The sequence below is a fragment of the Cetorhinus maximus genome, chromosome 16 (assembly GCF_964194155.1).
Source record: "Cetorhinus maximus chromosome 16, sCetMax3.hap1.1, whole genome shotgun sequence".
NCBI classification, from domain to species: domain Eukaryota; kingdom Metazoa; phylum Chordata; class Chondrichthyes; order Lamniformes; family Cetorhinidae; genus Cetorhinus; species Cetorhinus maximus.
This window is the reverse complement of record NC_135894.1, coordinates 45,819,844-45,831,014: the sequence shown is the minus strand read 5'-3', so window position 1 is coordinate 45,831,014 and position 11,171 is coordinate 45,819,844. Positions and strand designations below refer to the sequence as shown.

The 11,171-nt window shown below is 41.1% G+C and overlaps 1 protein-coding gene across 1 annotated transcript; it reads left to right on the top strand.

Annotated features, from left to right (window-relative positions):
• Positions 1-532: 532 nt before the first annotated feature.
• Positions 533-5,052, top strand: LOC144691870 (uncharacterized). The gene is made up of 3 exons (XM_078560446.1): positions 533-715; positions 820-1,167; positions 4,955-5,052. Exons 1-3 carry the CDS (start codon positions 661-663, stop codon positions 5,050-5,052), a joined length of 501 nt encoding a protein of 166 aa, XP_078416572.1. The 5' UTR covers positions 533-660.
• The last annotated feature ends 6,119 nt before the right edge of the window (positions 5,053-11,171 follow it).

Below are 11,171 nucleotides of genomic sequence, written 5' to 3'. Positions count from 1 at the left end.
TGATGAAAGAAATCAAGATACAAAGGTAGGATTCTACACATATAGATGCGTCCTATATATATCAAGTAAACTTTTAAAATATTAACTATTATTTCCGTGTCGTTATTTCATCAATTTAAATATGTCATATTCGTTAAATCAATTTATGTAGAATACCACCACAACACGGAAATTATGATCTAGTAAATAGAACAGCCCGTCATTTAAAAGTTTTACTTGAAATATGTAGTTCCATACTCCAAATAGCAAGTCTGACAGCATCTGCGGAGAGGAATACAGTTAACGTTTCGATTCCGACTGGTGAAGAGTCATACAGACTCAAAACGTTAACTGTGTTCCTCTCCGCAGATGCTGTCAGACCTGAGTTTTTCCAGGTATTTTTGTTTTTGCTTTTATCCAAATAGCAAGGCTGGACACTGGCTCGCCCTGCTTCCCCCACAGGGACCATCTTTGCTACGGGCCTGTCTTTCATTCAGTTACTCGCTAAGCTGTTTACATTTTCATTGCAGACAGTTGGCAGTTTGGTGTCGCTCGCCCGCCTCTGCTTTCCTCTACACTACCTGAATAGAGGCGAGAATCACTTGCAGACACGCAGAGATTAAGAAAGTTGCAATTGCGCCTCGTGAAACATATTGAAAGTTTAGTAGGCTTGGTTCCGTGATGAACTGGACCCGAACCCTCCCGATGGCTGCTCTGTACAGCTGGTGGCTGCAAGGTAACTCCCTGCGCACAACTGGCTCATTCTTGTTGCCTCGTCCCTCTATTGTGGTGCATCGAAATAAATCTGTTGCCTAACCCTGTGTGTACGATCTCTTCCAGCTGTACTGCAAGCAGCGGCCACTGGAACCAGTCCCAAGGTTGTAAATGGAACGGTTAATGGGACTGTATTCCTGGCAATGCCATCCGTGGTCATCGCTCAACAGATACTTACAATAGAGTGGAAATATCTGAGCCGCACGACCCGGCGATCTATCGTTCAGCTGATGCTGGATAAAGGCAACCAGAAACCACACTGGTTCAGCGATTACCGTCAGCGGACACACATCTACCCGAATGGCTCGCTCTCCATCCAAAATGCGATGCTGAACGATTCCGGGATATATTCCTGCACCGTCACATATCAGAATGGAGAAGAGTTAACCCAGGAGGTGACAGTGAATGTGCTCGGTGAGTATGCCCACCTATTCGGTGTGAAATGCAGGAGAAATTGAAGGACTGATTAATCATTGCAACCCATGAAGCGAATTTGTAAGTATTAATTTTCATAAAATATAACTATTGGGGAAACACAATTGTAAGCAGGATGGCCTTACCTTATTGTTCTGCAATTAAATCCTTGGAGCAAAAGGTTTTGCAATTTTTGAGATGTCCTGGCTTGAGGCTCACAGGTCGTCATCCATATCTATCGTTAACAAAACACAGACTACTCGATAGACCAGGTAAGATCAATGATCCCCGCCTCGAGAACTCGCTCCTCAAATCATTACCTCCCAGTTTCAGCAATGCAATGATTCCACAGGGGAGCTCCACTAGAGCAGAGACAGGGCTGAACTGTAAAGCTGTGATTCTCCCCTTCAAACCCCTTCCACAGCTGCTCGCCATCGGGAATCCGGGAGCTGTGTTTACTTTGGTGTCGAATCCTCGAAACTAAATTGTAGTTTATATGTTGCCACAGCTCAATTTTTACAGCCTAGAGTTTCGACTAGAAATATAAATGATTACCTCGTTTTGTTATCGCCAATCGTTTTATAGTGCATTAGTTAGCACATAATTCAAATTACATATACACGACCTCTATTGTGATCAATACAATTCTCAGAGCTCCTTGTAGCCGGCTCGACATAGGGCAGTGAGAATAGAACCACTTCTCCCTTTGGCCTTTCTGCTTTTTCGAACGAATCCATAAGGAATATCCGAGGTTACCCCAGTGCCAGCACCAAACCAAAAAGACCGCGTTTTTTTAAAAAAAAAGCACAACTAGTAAAAACGTATATTAAAATAGACATTCGACAAAACAAAAGGGAACGTATACAATTAAATGATATTATTCCGGGCCTCCATCTCAAAGAAACTTCAGTGCTCAAATGTCTGGGAAAGGGCATTTTTTCCAGGAGTTCTGCCATTGGGAAAAGAAAGCCCTTAACAATGTAAACACAGGAAAGATATCCGTGCCAAATACAGATATTCATCGCAAAAATCTGTGTACCTGTGCAAACAGGAGGAAGGGTCGTCAAAATACCAGTTAGTCTGCATTAAGGTCAAAAGGAATCTGTCATTGAGACAAGTGGTTACTCTGAGCCCTTTGAATGCGAATGAGTTATTGATGTACACCTCCACATGTCTGGCGTTTTGATGGTCCACACTTAAAATTCTCATTGAAGCCTCTGACCTAAATTTCATTTTTTTTTAGTTCTCTTTTCGTTATCGCATCTCACATGTTTTCCTTTCATCTCTTCCCTCTAAACGTAATTAAATTACTGCCTTTATTTTCTGTGGGGGTCAAACAAGAGCTGGCAGTGCTGAAAGCCGCAATGTTCAGCTTTCGCACGATCCTGGTGGTGTAACCATCACGTAAGTGGGAAAATCCCAGGCAGTATTTAAAGGTTAAAGAGAGTTTCTTTAAATTCTGTAAATATGATTTTTTTTTGCGGCAAGCAACAACCTCTTTAAGTGGCTGTGGCAGTACGTTTCACTGAGGAGTGAGGGTCGGGGTCGGGGTCGGGGTGTGGGTCCGCAAGCTCTCCCTCCCAAGTGGCCTTCTATCTGACGGGAAAGCCAGCCGGAGAAAAACTGGCGGACAGTCAGGGACAATAATCTGTAGGGATTGTTGGAGGTACCTAGTATACATTTGCATGAGGTGTCAGCTGTGGCTCAGTTCATAGCACCCTCGCCTTTGAGTCAGAAGGTTGTAGGTTCATGTCCCACTCCCGGAAAAAAAAGTCCAAGAACTGTGAATGTACTCGGAAGAGTTACACATTTGCAGAAAGAAGAGTAATAAAAAGGCTCCACAATGAAACAATACAAACAGAAGTGGTCGCACAGGCTGAAGGAAGAAAATGTTTTAACAAAGAGGGACCATTTTTCCTCAGTTTTGAGCCAGTCAGTCTGCCTGTCAAGCTTTGGTGAAATACTGTAATTGGTTGAGAATTTGAAGTCAGTTTAAATAAAAAGCTGTCATCATGTAAAGTTATAAAAACAAAAAAACTACTGCGGATGCTGGAAATCCAAAACAAAAACAGAATTATCTGGAAAAACTCAGCAGGTCTGGCAGCATCGGCGGAGAAGAAAAGAGTTGACGTTTCGAGTCTTCATGACCCTTCAGCAGAACTGAGTAAAGTTAGGAGAACTCATGTAAAGTTGTTGGATTGTTTAAGAAAACCCAACTGGCGCATTAACAACTTTCGGGAAGGACACCAGCTCTCCTTATCAGATCGGCCTATGTGACTCCAGTCCCACGCCAATGTGCTTGCCTTGCTTGCTCGCAGCAGAAGGCATTCAGTTGTATCAAACTGCTACAAGCACGAACTGCAACACCACCACCTTCTCCAGGCATTTAGGAATGGGTAATAAATGCCAAGCTTGTCAGTGACATTAAGCAAAAATAATTGGTCATGGCAAGCTGAAGCCAAGAATTGTGGGCAGGGTATGAATATGGGTGGGCTTCTGCTAGTCCTACAGCCATTTTACCAGCAGCTACACCAATATCAACAAGTTCTTAATTAATCCCTTTTCTAATTTGGAAAAGGAAATATGTTGATAATTCTGCCAGGTTAACAAATTGAACATAATGGCTTTTTGGCATTTTTATCATTGCACCCTGTTTCAGAAGTCTAACAACTGTGTACTATTCTCTCACTTTTAAATTGTTTTGCTTCATAGATTTAGCAAGGGATTAGCACCATTCAAATGGATCTTACTCGTGTTCTGCCTTAATGCATGTTTAATTAGAGGTTGCTGATGTCTGTGCAAGACCTGTGCGAGAGGAATCAGCAGAAGCACCCTGTTTAAGGGCAATATGAGCACAGCATCATACTTGTGCAGTGACTGTAATTTTACATGACAATCCACCAACAGCAAACATTTATGGGTCTAGCTCCCCAACTCTCTGTTAGCATCATTTAATCATAAATCCATATTTTCCTTCATTGGTCCTTGGGCTTGTTTGCATTATAGAGTATATCTCACTGGTGAAAACCCATACAATTGCAGTTGGCTATGCTCCTACAGTGTAGAGGTTTTATAAACTGAGTAAAGTGATTGCTGCAGTTTGTGAGATTATTGGGTTTGGTGTTAGATTAGATAAGGATACTGTCCAATTTCTAAAAGTAGCCAAGCATCTGCTGCTTAACATATCTGCAAGTCCTTTCACATTTATAGCTCTGACAACTATAGTAATTTTCTTCACACCACGTTTTAAAAATGATAATCATTAGGTAACCATTAGCACAAATACGGTCCCATTTATGTTACTAGTCCATCTTGGTGAGTCTTGGAGGCTTCATTGACCTGTAGACCAGTTGCCAAATCAAACGGGATTGGTCCATGTAAAAACAACAATCATGTAAAAGATCTGTCAGTGGCCCAGCCAATGGAAATTAAATAATTCCCATAGCAAATAAAAAAAATGTTTTGGCTGCATGTACCATACAAAATGTCTTCATTTGCCACTAGCTGCAGTCTCTGCTGACCTCCCTGCTGATTCTTTCTAGGACTGTGTTCACCCTCCTTGGTAGTTTCCTCAGTCTCCAATTTCTATCCAGCCTTCAGCATTTTTTCACTGGTCTCCATCTGTGAGCAAAGCTATGGGAGATCAATTAACCATCATTAATAAATTGCCTGCACTTTGTAATATCTCGTACATCTGACAGTATCCTAATTCACAAAAAATGTGTATTTGTAACAAGGGGCTAATCCATGTTTGTTATTAATTCCTCATGAGCATTTTTATTTCCAGGGGGAGTGGTGATAATAGGTGAATGGTGGAATGCAAGTGCAGATTCTAAGCTAACTCTTGTGAAAGCCAATGAAACCAATGGTAAGAATGCTGTTTGACTGCTCTTTTTTGTAAAACTAGTACATACCTTATAACACCAGAAACGGCAAATTGAACTTATAACATCCCAAGTTTAAAAGTTAATATGTTTCTATAATTTCTGATATTCTGTTCTTCTTTCTGCCAACTTCTAAAAGCTACCCCCAACCATTCTAAACATCTCTCCAATCCCCTTTATACACTTGATTGAAATATGTGGAGGAAGTTGCAGCCTTTTGACATAACTAAAAGATGTTTATCTCTTTTAATACCTTTGTATGACACAAAGCCCAAAACAAGATTTGAACTCACATGTAGGCGGACAATCCTGTGGCAGACAGTATGAGTGCCGTATTGTTGGAGGTGTTTAAACTGAATTCTTTGTCAGTATGTAGATAAGAGCGAATGCATATCAACAGGCTTCCATTTTTCCTGGTCAAAGAGTTAATTGTTGTAGCTAGCAATTTAACTTGCTTTATACAAACGTTTGACTGAGATCAAAACCTATAAGATAACATTGTCCATTAATAACTGATTATAAAAATGTAAATTGCACAATTCCTGCTGCAGATGCTTATTGAATTATGGTCACCTTTATTTACGGAATATCTGTTCAATGCCACCTGCTCTCATCAAGTATCTTTGATTTACTTTTTAGATTACCTCATGATGAATTGTGGTTTCATAGGTGCATTCTCTGGAGCAGGAACACTGATCATCTTGGCTGTTTTAACATGGGCTATTATGAGATATTGTAAGAAAAAGTCAAGTAGGCAAGGTAAGTGAAGACAAAGTAAAATTGTGAATTAAATTGTTGGGAAAGCAAAAAAAAAATGGATTCTATGCTAGGTACAAATCATGGAGCAATAGGGGATTGAAAAAGAATTAAATCTCTTTTTTAAAAAAAAATCTGTAAATAGCAAAATTCAGCTGGTATCAGTAAATTGGAGCAGTTGGATTGTCAGAAAAAAATAATTAATTTGCAAATGCCTTTTAGTGAAGAAACCTGCTGTCCTTACCCTGGTCTATGTGAACTCCAGTACCTCACCAATGTGCTTAACTCTTAACTGCCCTCTGAAGCAATCTATCAAGCCACTCAATTGTATCAAAGTAATATTGTTATGACATGGCAGATAATGTGTGCCAGACGGACCAAATCCACAAGGGAAACTTGGTCGCGCTATCACAATGGTTTTACAATTTGTGTTTATTACAAGATGTGTGTGCTGAATTCAGAAATAATAAGTCCACAAAGACCTTTGAAGTTTTTAGAAATTAAATTAAAATATCTATTAACAAAATAAAACATTTCAAACACATACATAAGACTACAATTACTACTATAATAACTTCTAAAATTCCTAATTAAGCTGACCCCCAGTGACACTCCTTTTAAGGCAAGGGTCCACAATAGATTTTGGATTTAAAACAAACTCATCAAAGTAACACAATACCCTGGATAATGAAATTCCAAATGGCTTTTTCCCAATTTCAGCTTTGTTAGACAGCACACTTCTGCACAAATGCTGGAGGCTTCATTAAGGCTATTTCACACACTTCTGTTAGATTACATGGCCTTCTGACACATAACCTTTCATTCTCCTTTATATTTGTTTCTCTCTTTTTAATATGTAAATTCCATTGTTCCATATGTCTTTGAAACTGTATCTTCCTCATAACATAAAAAATTTCATGGTGCCAATATTGCTAGTAACCTTTGGGAAAAATAAACATATTCCTTAGCCTTGTTTATCTGGCTAGTTGTAAACAGACTAAGATCCTATTGAAATCCAAATATCCCTTCATTTATCTAAAAATGCAAATTTCCTTCACACCTTACATGCCAAGCCAGCATTCATGGGCAGAATTTTGCCTTTGTTGGATGGGCTTGATGGGGGTCATCAGGAAGCTGACCACCACCCGTGATTAGCAGACCAATTACCCTGTCACATGAGTAGGGACATGTTATAAATGAAATTTGAAAAATTTTATTTTATTTTTATTTGATGTTGGAAACCTCATCCCGCCTTAATAGGCCTTTTGATTGTTGGCGGGCAGGCTGCCGATTCCCACATGCGCCTGCCAACTGAAATATCGCGCGACTGCGCATTGACATCAGGACACTCGCCCAAAATCAACACACGTCATTTTACGCTTGAGCGGGTCAGGGAGACGCATGCCCACTGAGGTAAAAATTTTGCCCCATGTTTACTCATTAGCATGACAAGCACCTAGCTTCTTTTGATAATTTTAAACTTGCAGTCTACTTGACTCCAAATGTAGTTAAATCAAATATAGACCCAACTATACTTACCCCCATAAACCTATTTCACAATAAACCAGAAAAATATAATGAAACATTTGTTATTTCATGACGGCTATACAGTGCAAGAAGAAGGTCCACCATCACCTTCTTAGGACAACTAGAAATGGACAATAAAGGTTGGCCTTGTCAGCAATAACTATATTCAAGAATTAACTTAAAGAAAAACAACGCAATATTGTAAATGCCCATAACAGTTGATTGGTCACTCTGCAATTTATTTATAAAATATGGATTACCAGTTCAAAAATTGACATACCAATGCAAATTCACTGAGAGGCTGTAAATGACTGCACAAAAATCAGGGAGAAATACCTAAAAGTCTTGTGTTAAATTTCTGCAGGGATTCTCTCCCTTGTCTGCCCTGTCTTTGGCAAAGACCTGTGGGAATGCACCCCATTTTTTTACAAGAAGAACAATTTGCATTTATACAGAGCTGTTAATGTGATACAGGGATAACTAGGAAAAAATAGAGACTGAGCCAGAGAAGGTATATTAAATATTAGGAAAGCTGAAGAAAAGCCTGATCAAAGTTTTAGGAGTTTTAGGGAGGAAAGGGAGTTGGAGAGGTTTAAATCACTAATTAAAACATTAATGTACCAAAACAATAAACATAATTAAAGAGGTCACATATCATGATTAGATTAATTAGAAAAGTTAAATTATTCTCTTCCTGACAGTTAATTTTTATCAATAAAGTATAATGGTGATTGCACAGAGGTGCAAAAATATTTATGTATTTTTAAATGTTTTGCATCACTGTATTTGCTAGCTGTGATTGCTTAATCTCATTTCACCCAGAATCCTTACAGCATTTTTTTACCACCTAGTAAGCCATTCATAACCACCTATAATTGTAACGGCTTTGAAAAATGGAACTTAAAATTTTACAGATGAAAATGTTCTGAAATGTTCTCTAGAAATAATATAGTTAAAATTTATCACCACATAAAATCAGTATTGCATTTATTCTAAATAACCCTGCGTAACTACTAAAGTAGTTTTTAAAACTAATAGTATAAATAAACATAATCATACATCAAATAATGCTTTCTGCAATTTTGTAGCCACATCTTCACTGTTGTATTGTTCATCAAACTGGTTGTTATACGGCTTTGGAAAATACAGGTCACGTCACAGACCACAACCACAGACATCTCGTGGCCTGAAGAACCACAAACATTGCACGCCAATCTTTTACATAATGCTGATTGCACAGACATGTAAACCAGTGTGCATACGTGGAAAGAATACCGCAATTACTTTACATCAATTACAATGTAATGGACTTATGGCATGCTTCATAATAAGTCAACACAGCTAACAACTCATTCTGAGAGTGCAAAATAACTCATTCTATCAATGCCTGTACCTGTAAATGTCATGTAAGCAAAATGTACAACATCATCAGGATATAAACCGTTCTGAATATCCAAAGAAAAACCCTTATTTTCTTGTAGTGGATACAATATATAGGGTCATTCATATACATGTTTTTGGGATAGTTTCTTAGAACAGCATGTTCTGGAGACAACCAGAGAGCAGGCTATACTAGACCTGGTAAGAGCAACGAGATAGGATTAATTGATAACCTCATAGTGAAGGCACCCCTAGGTAGCAGCGATCATAATATGATTGAATTTTACATTCATTTTGAGGGAGAAATGAGTGCATCCAAGACTAATATTTTAAACTTAAATAAAGGCATTTATGAGGGCATGAAAGCAGAGCTAGCTAAAGTGAACTGGCAAATGAGGTTAAGGAATACATCAATAGAAGTTCAGTGGCAGACATTTAAAGGGATATTTCAGAATATGCAGAATATATACATTCCAGTGAGAAAGAAAAATTCCAAGGGGAGGGTCCACCATCCGTGGTTAAATAAAATAGTCAAAGACGGTATCAAACTTAAAGAAAAAGCATATAATTACGCAAAGACAGGTGACAAGTCAGAAGATTGGAAAGAATATAAAGAACAGCAAAGAATGACATAGGGCAGGATTTTCTGCTTGACATGTGGGGGGCGGGCCCCACACGTCAGCGTGTAAAATGATGTGTGGTGACGTCGGGCGAGTGTCCCGGCATCACCGCGCGCCATCGTGGTATTTCGCTGGGCGGACGCGCGATGAAGTTCAGTGCGTGCCCGCCATTAATTAGCGGGCTAATTAAGGCCCTTAAATCGGCAATCGATGCCGATTTTCAGGCACCCTTGCATTCTTCAGGTCGGCGCACAGGCACAATGGGCAGGTGGGTAAGAGACTTTTTAATAAAACTCATCCACGGGTGGGATAAGAGGGCTCAGTGCAGTTGTCAATCTGGTCTGTGAGTATTTATTGCAGAAAGTTTTTTAAACTTGCCTGTGTGATCTATAGCAGTTCAGAACGAATACCAGCAGCTTTCTGTGAACTTTTAACCTTCAGCTCAGCACTCTGCAGTCAGTAATCTTTATCGGGCCTGCAGCTTTTCGGAGGCCTTCCTTTAGCTTGTGTATGGGTTCTGACATGTCCACTGTAAGCAGCTCCTCTGAGGAGGAAGGGAGGATTAGAATAAGTAGGAGGCCAGGAGTGGACAATCCGCCTCCAGGGGAGCCACCTTTGGGAGTACAGGCACAGGCGCAAGGGGTGTAATGCCAAGAGGTAGTTCAAGGTGGAAGGGGCTGCAGAAGACGCCACTATCTTGTTGCCAGGGTATACAGGCGGCGAAGCAGCTACCTCAATATGACTGAGATGCAGTGCCGAAGGAGGCTCTGGCTGTCAAGGGAGACAGTACACTACACCTGCCAGATGATTGGTCCTGAGATCTCTCCACCCATGCCAGCAGCTCTGAAGCTTACAGTTATCCTCCAATTCTATGCCTCTGGCTCCTTCCAGGGCTCAGTGGGTGATCTTTGCGATGTCTCCCAATCACTTGTGTCAAGCAGGTTACAGACACTCTGTTCAGATGGGCATTGACCTTCATCCACTACCGCTGGGACCAGGCAAGCCAAACACAGTGAACCAGAAGCTTCATGGCCATTGCTGGCTTCCCCTGCATCGAGGGTGCAATAGACTGCACACACGTGGCCATCAAGGCACCAGCAGGTGAGCCTGGTGCCTTCGTCAACAGGAAGGGCTTCCACTCCATGAACGTGCAGATAGTGTGTGATCACAGGATGCTGATTCTATAAGTTTCTACAAGGTACCCAGGCAGCTCTCACGATGCCTACATCCTCAGACCCTCCAGGTGCCGGGTCTCTTCAGTGCTCCAGCTCAGCTTGATGGTTGGCTGCTGGGTGACAAGGGCTATCCCCTCATAAGGTGGCTCATGACACCTCTCCGTCATCCAAGAACAGAAGCTGAGGAGCGCTACAATAGGAGCCACAGCACCACAAGGGCTGTGGTGGATAGCGCCATCGGTCTTCTCAAGGTGCGCTTCCAATGCCTGGTCCGCTCAGAGAACACACTCCAGTAGCCCCCAGATGGTATCTCAGTGATAGTGGTTGCATGCTGTGCTCTCCACAATCTTGCGCTGGAAAGGGGGGACGCAGTGGACGATGAAGACGTTGACACAGTGGATGCAGCTGCACACGATGAGTCCAGCACTGATTCTGAGGATGAGGAAGCACAGGGGAATGATGAGGGGCTGAACGCTGACCTGGGACTACACCAAGGAGGCAGGGACACCCTGGAGACTTTAATCCAACGAACCTTCAGCTAGCTCCACACAAATGGATCGGGAGGACCAGCCTTGCCTGGCGCTTCCATACTTGGCACTTAAGTGCTACATCTGCCACTTCATCAGCTGCAACTAAGGGCTTAGGACATAAACCTCAATGTC

What these genes read in the sequence shown, in the direction of transcription:
- LOC144691870 (XM_078560446.1), top strand. Translation starts at nt 661, where the DNA reads ATGAACTGGACCCGAACCCTCCCGATGGCTGCTCTGTACAGCTGGTGG. An exon ending in GTACAGCTGGTGGCTGCAAG is followed by an intron (nt 716 to 819) that starts GTAACTCCCTGC and finishes GATCTCTTCCAG; the next exon opens with CTGTACTGCAAGCAGCGGCC. An exon ending in GGTGACAGTGAATGTGCTCG is followed by an intron (nt 1,168 to 4,954) that starts GTGAGTATGCCC and finishes TTTTATTTCCAG; the next exon opens with GGGGAGTGGTGATAATAGGT.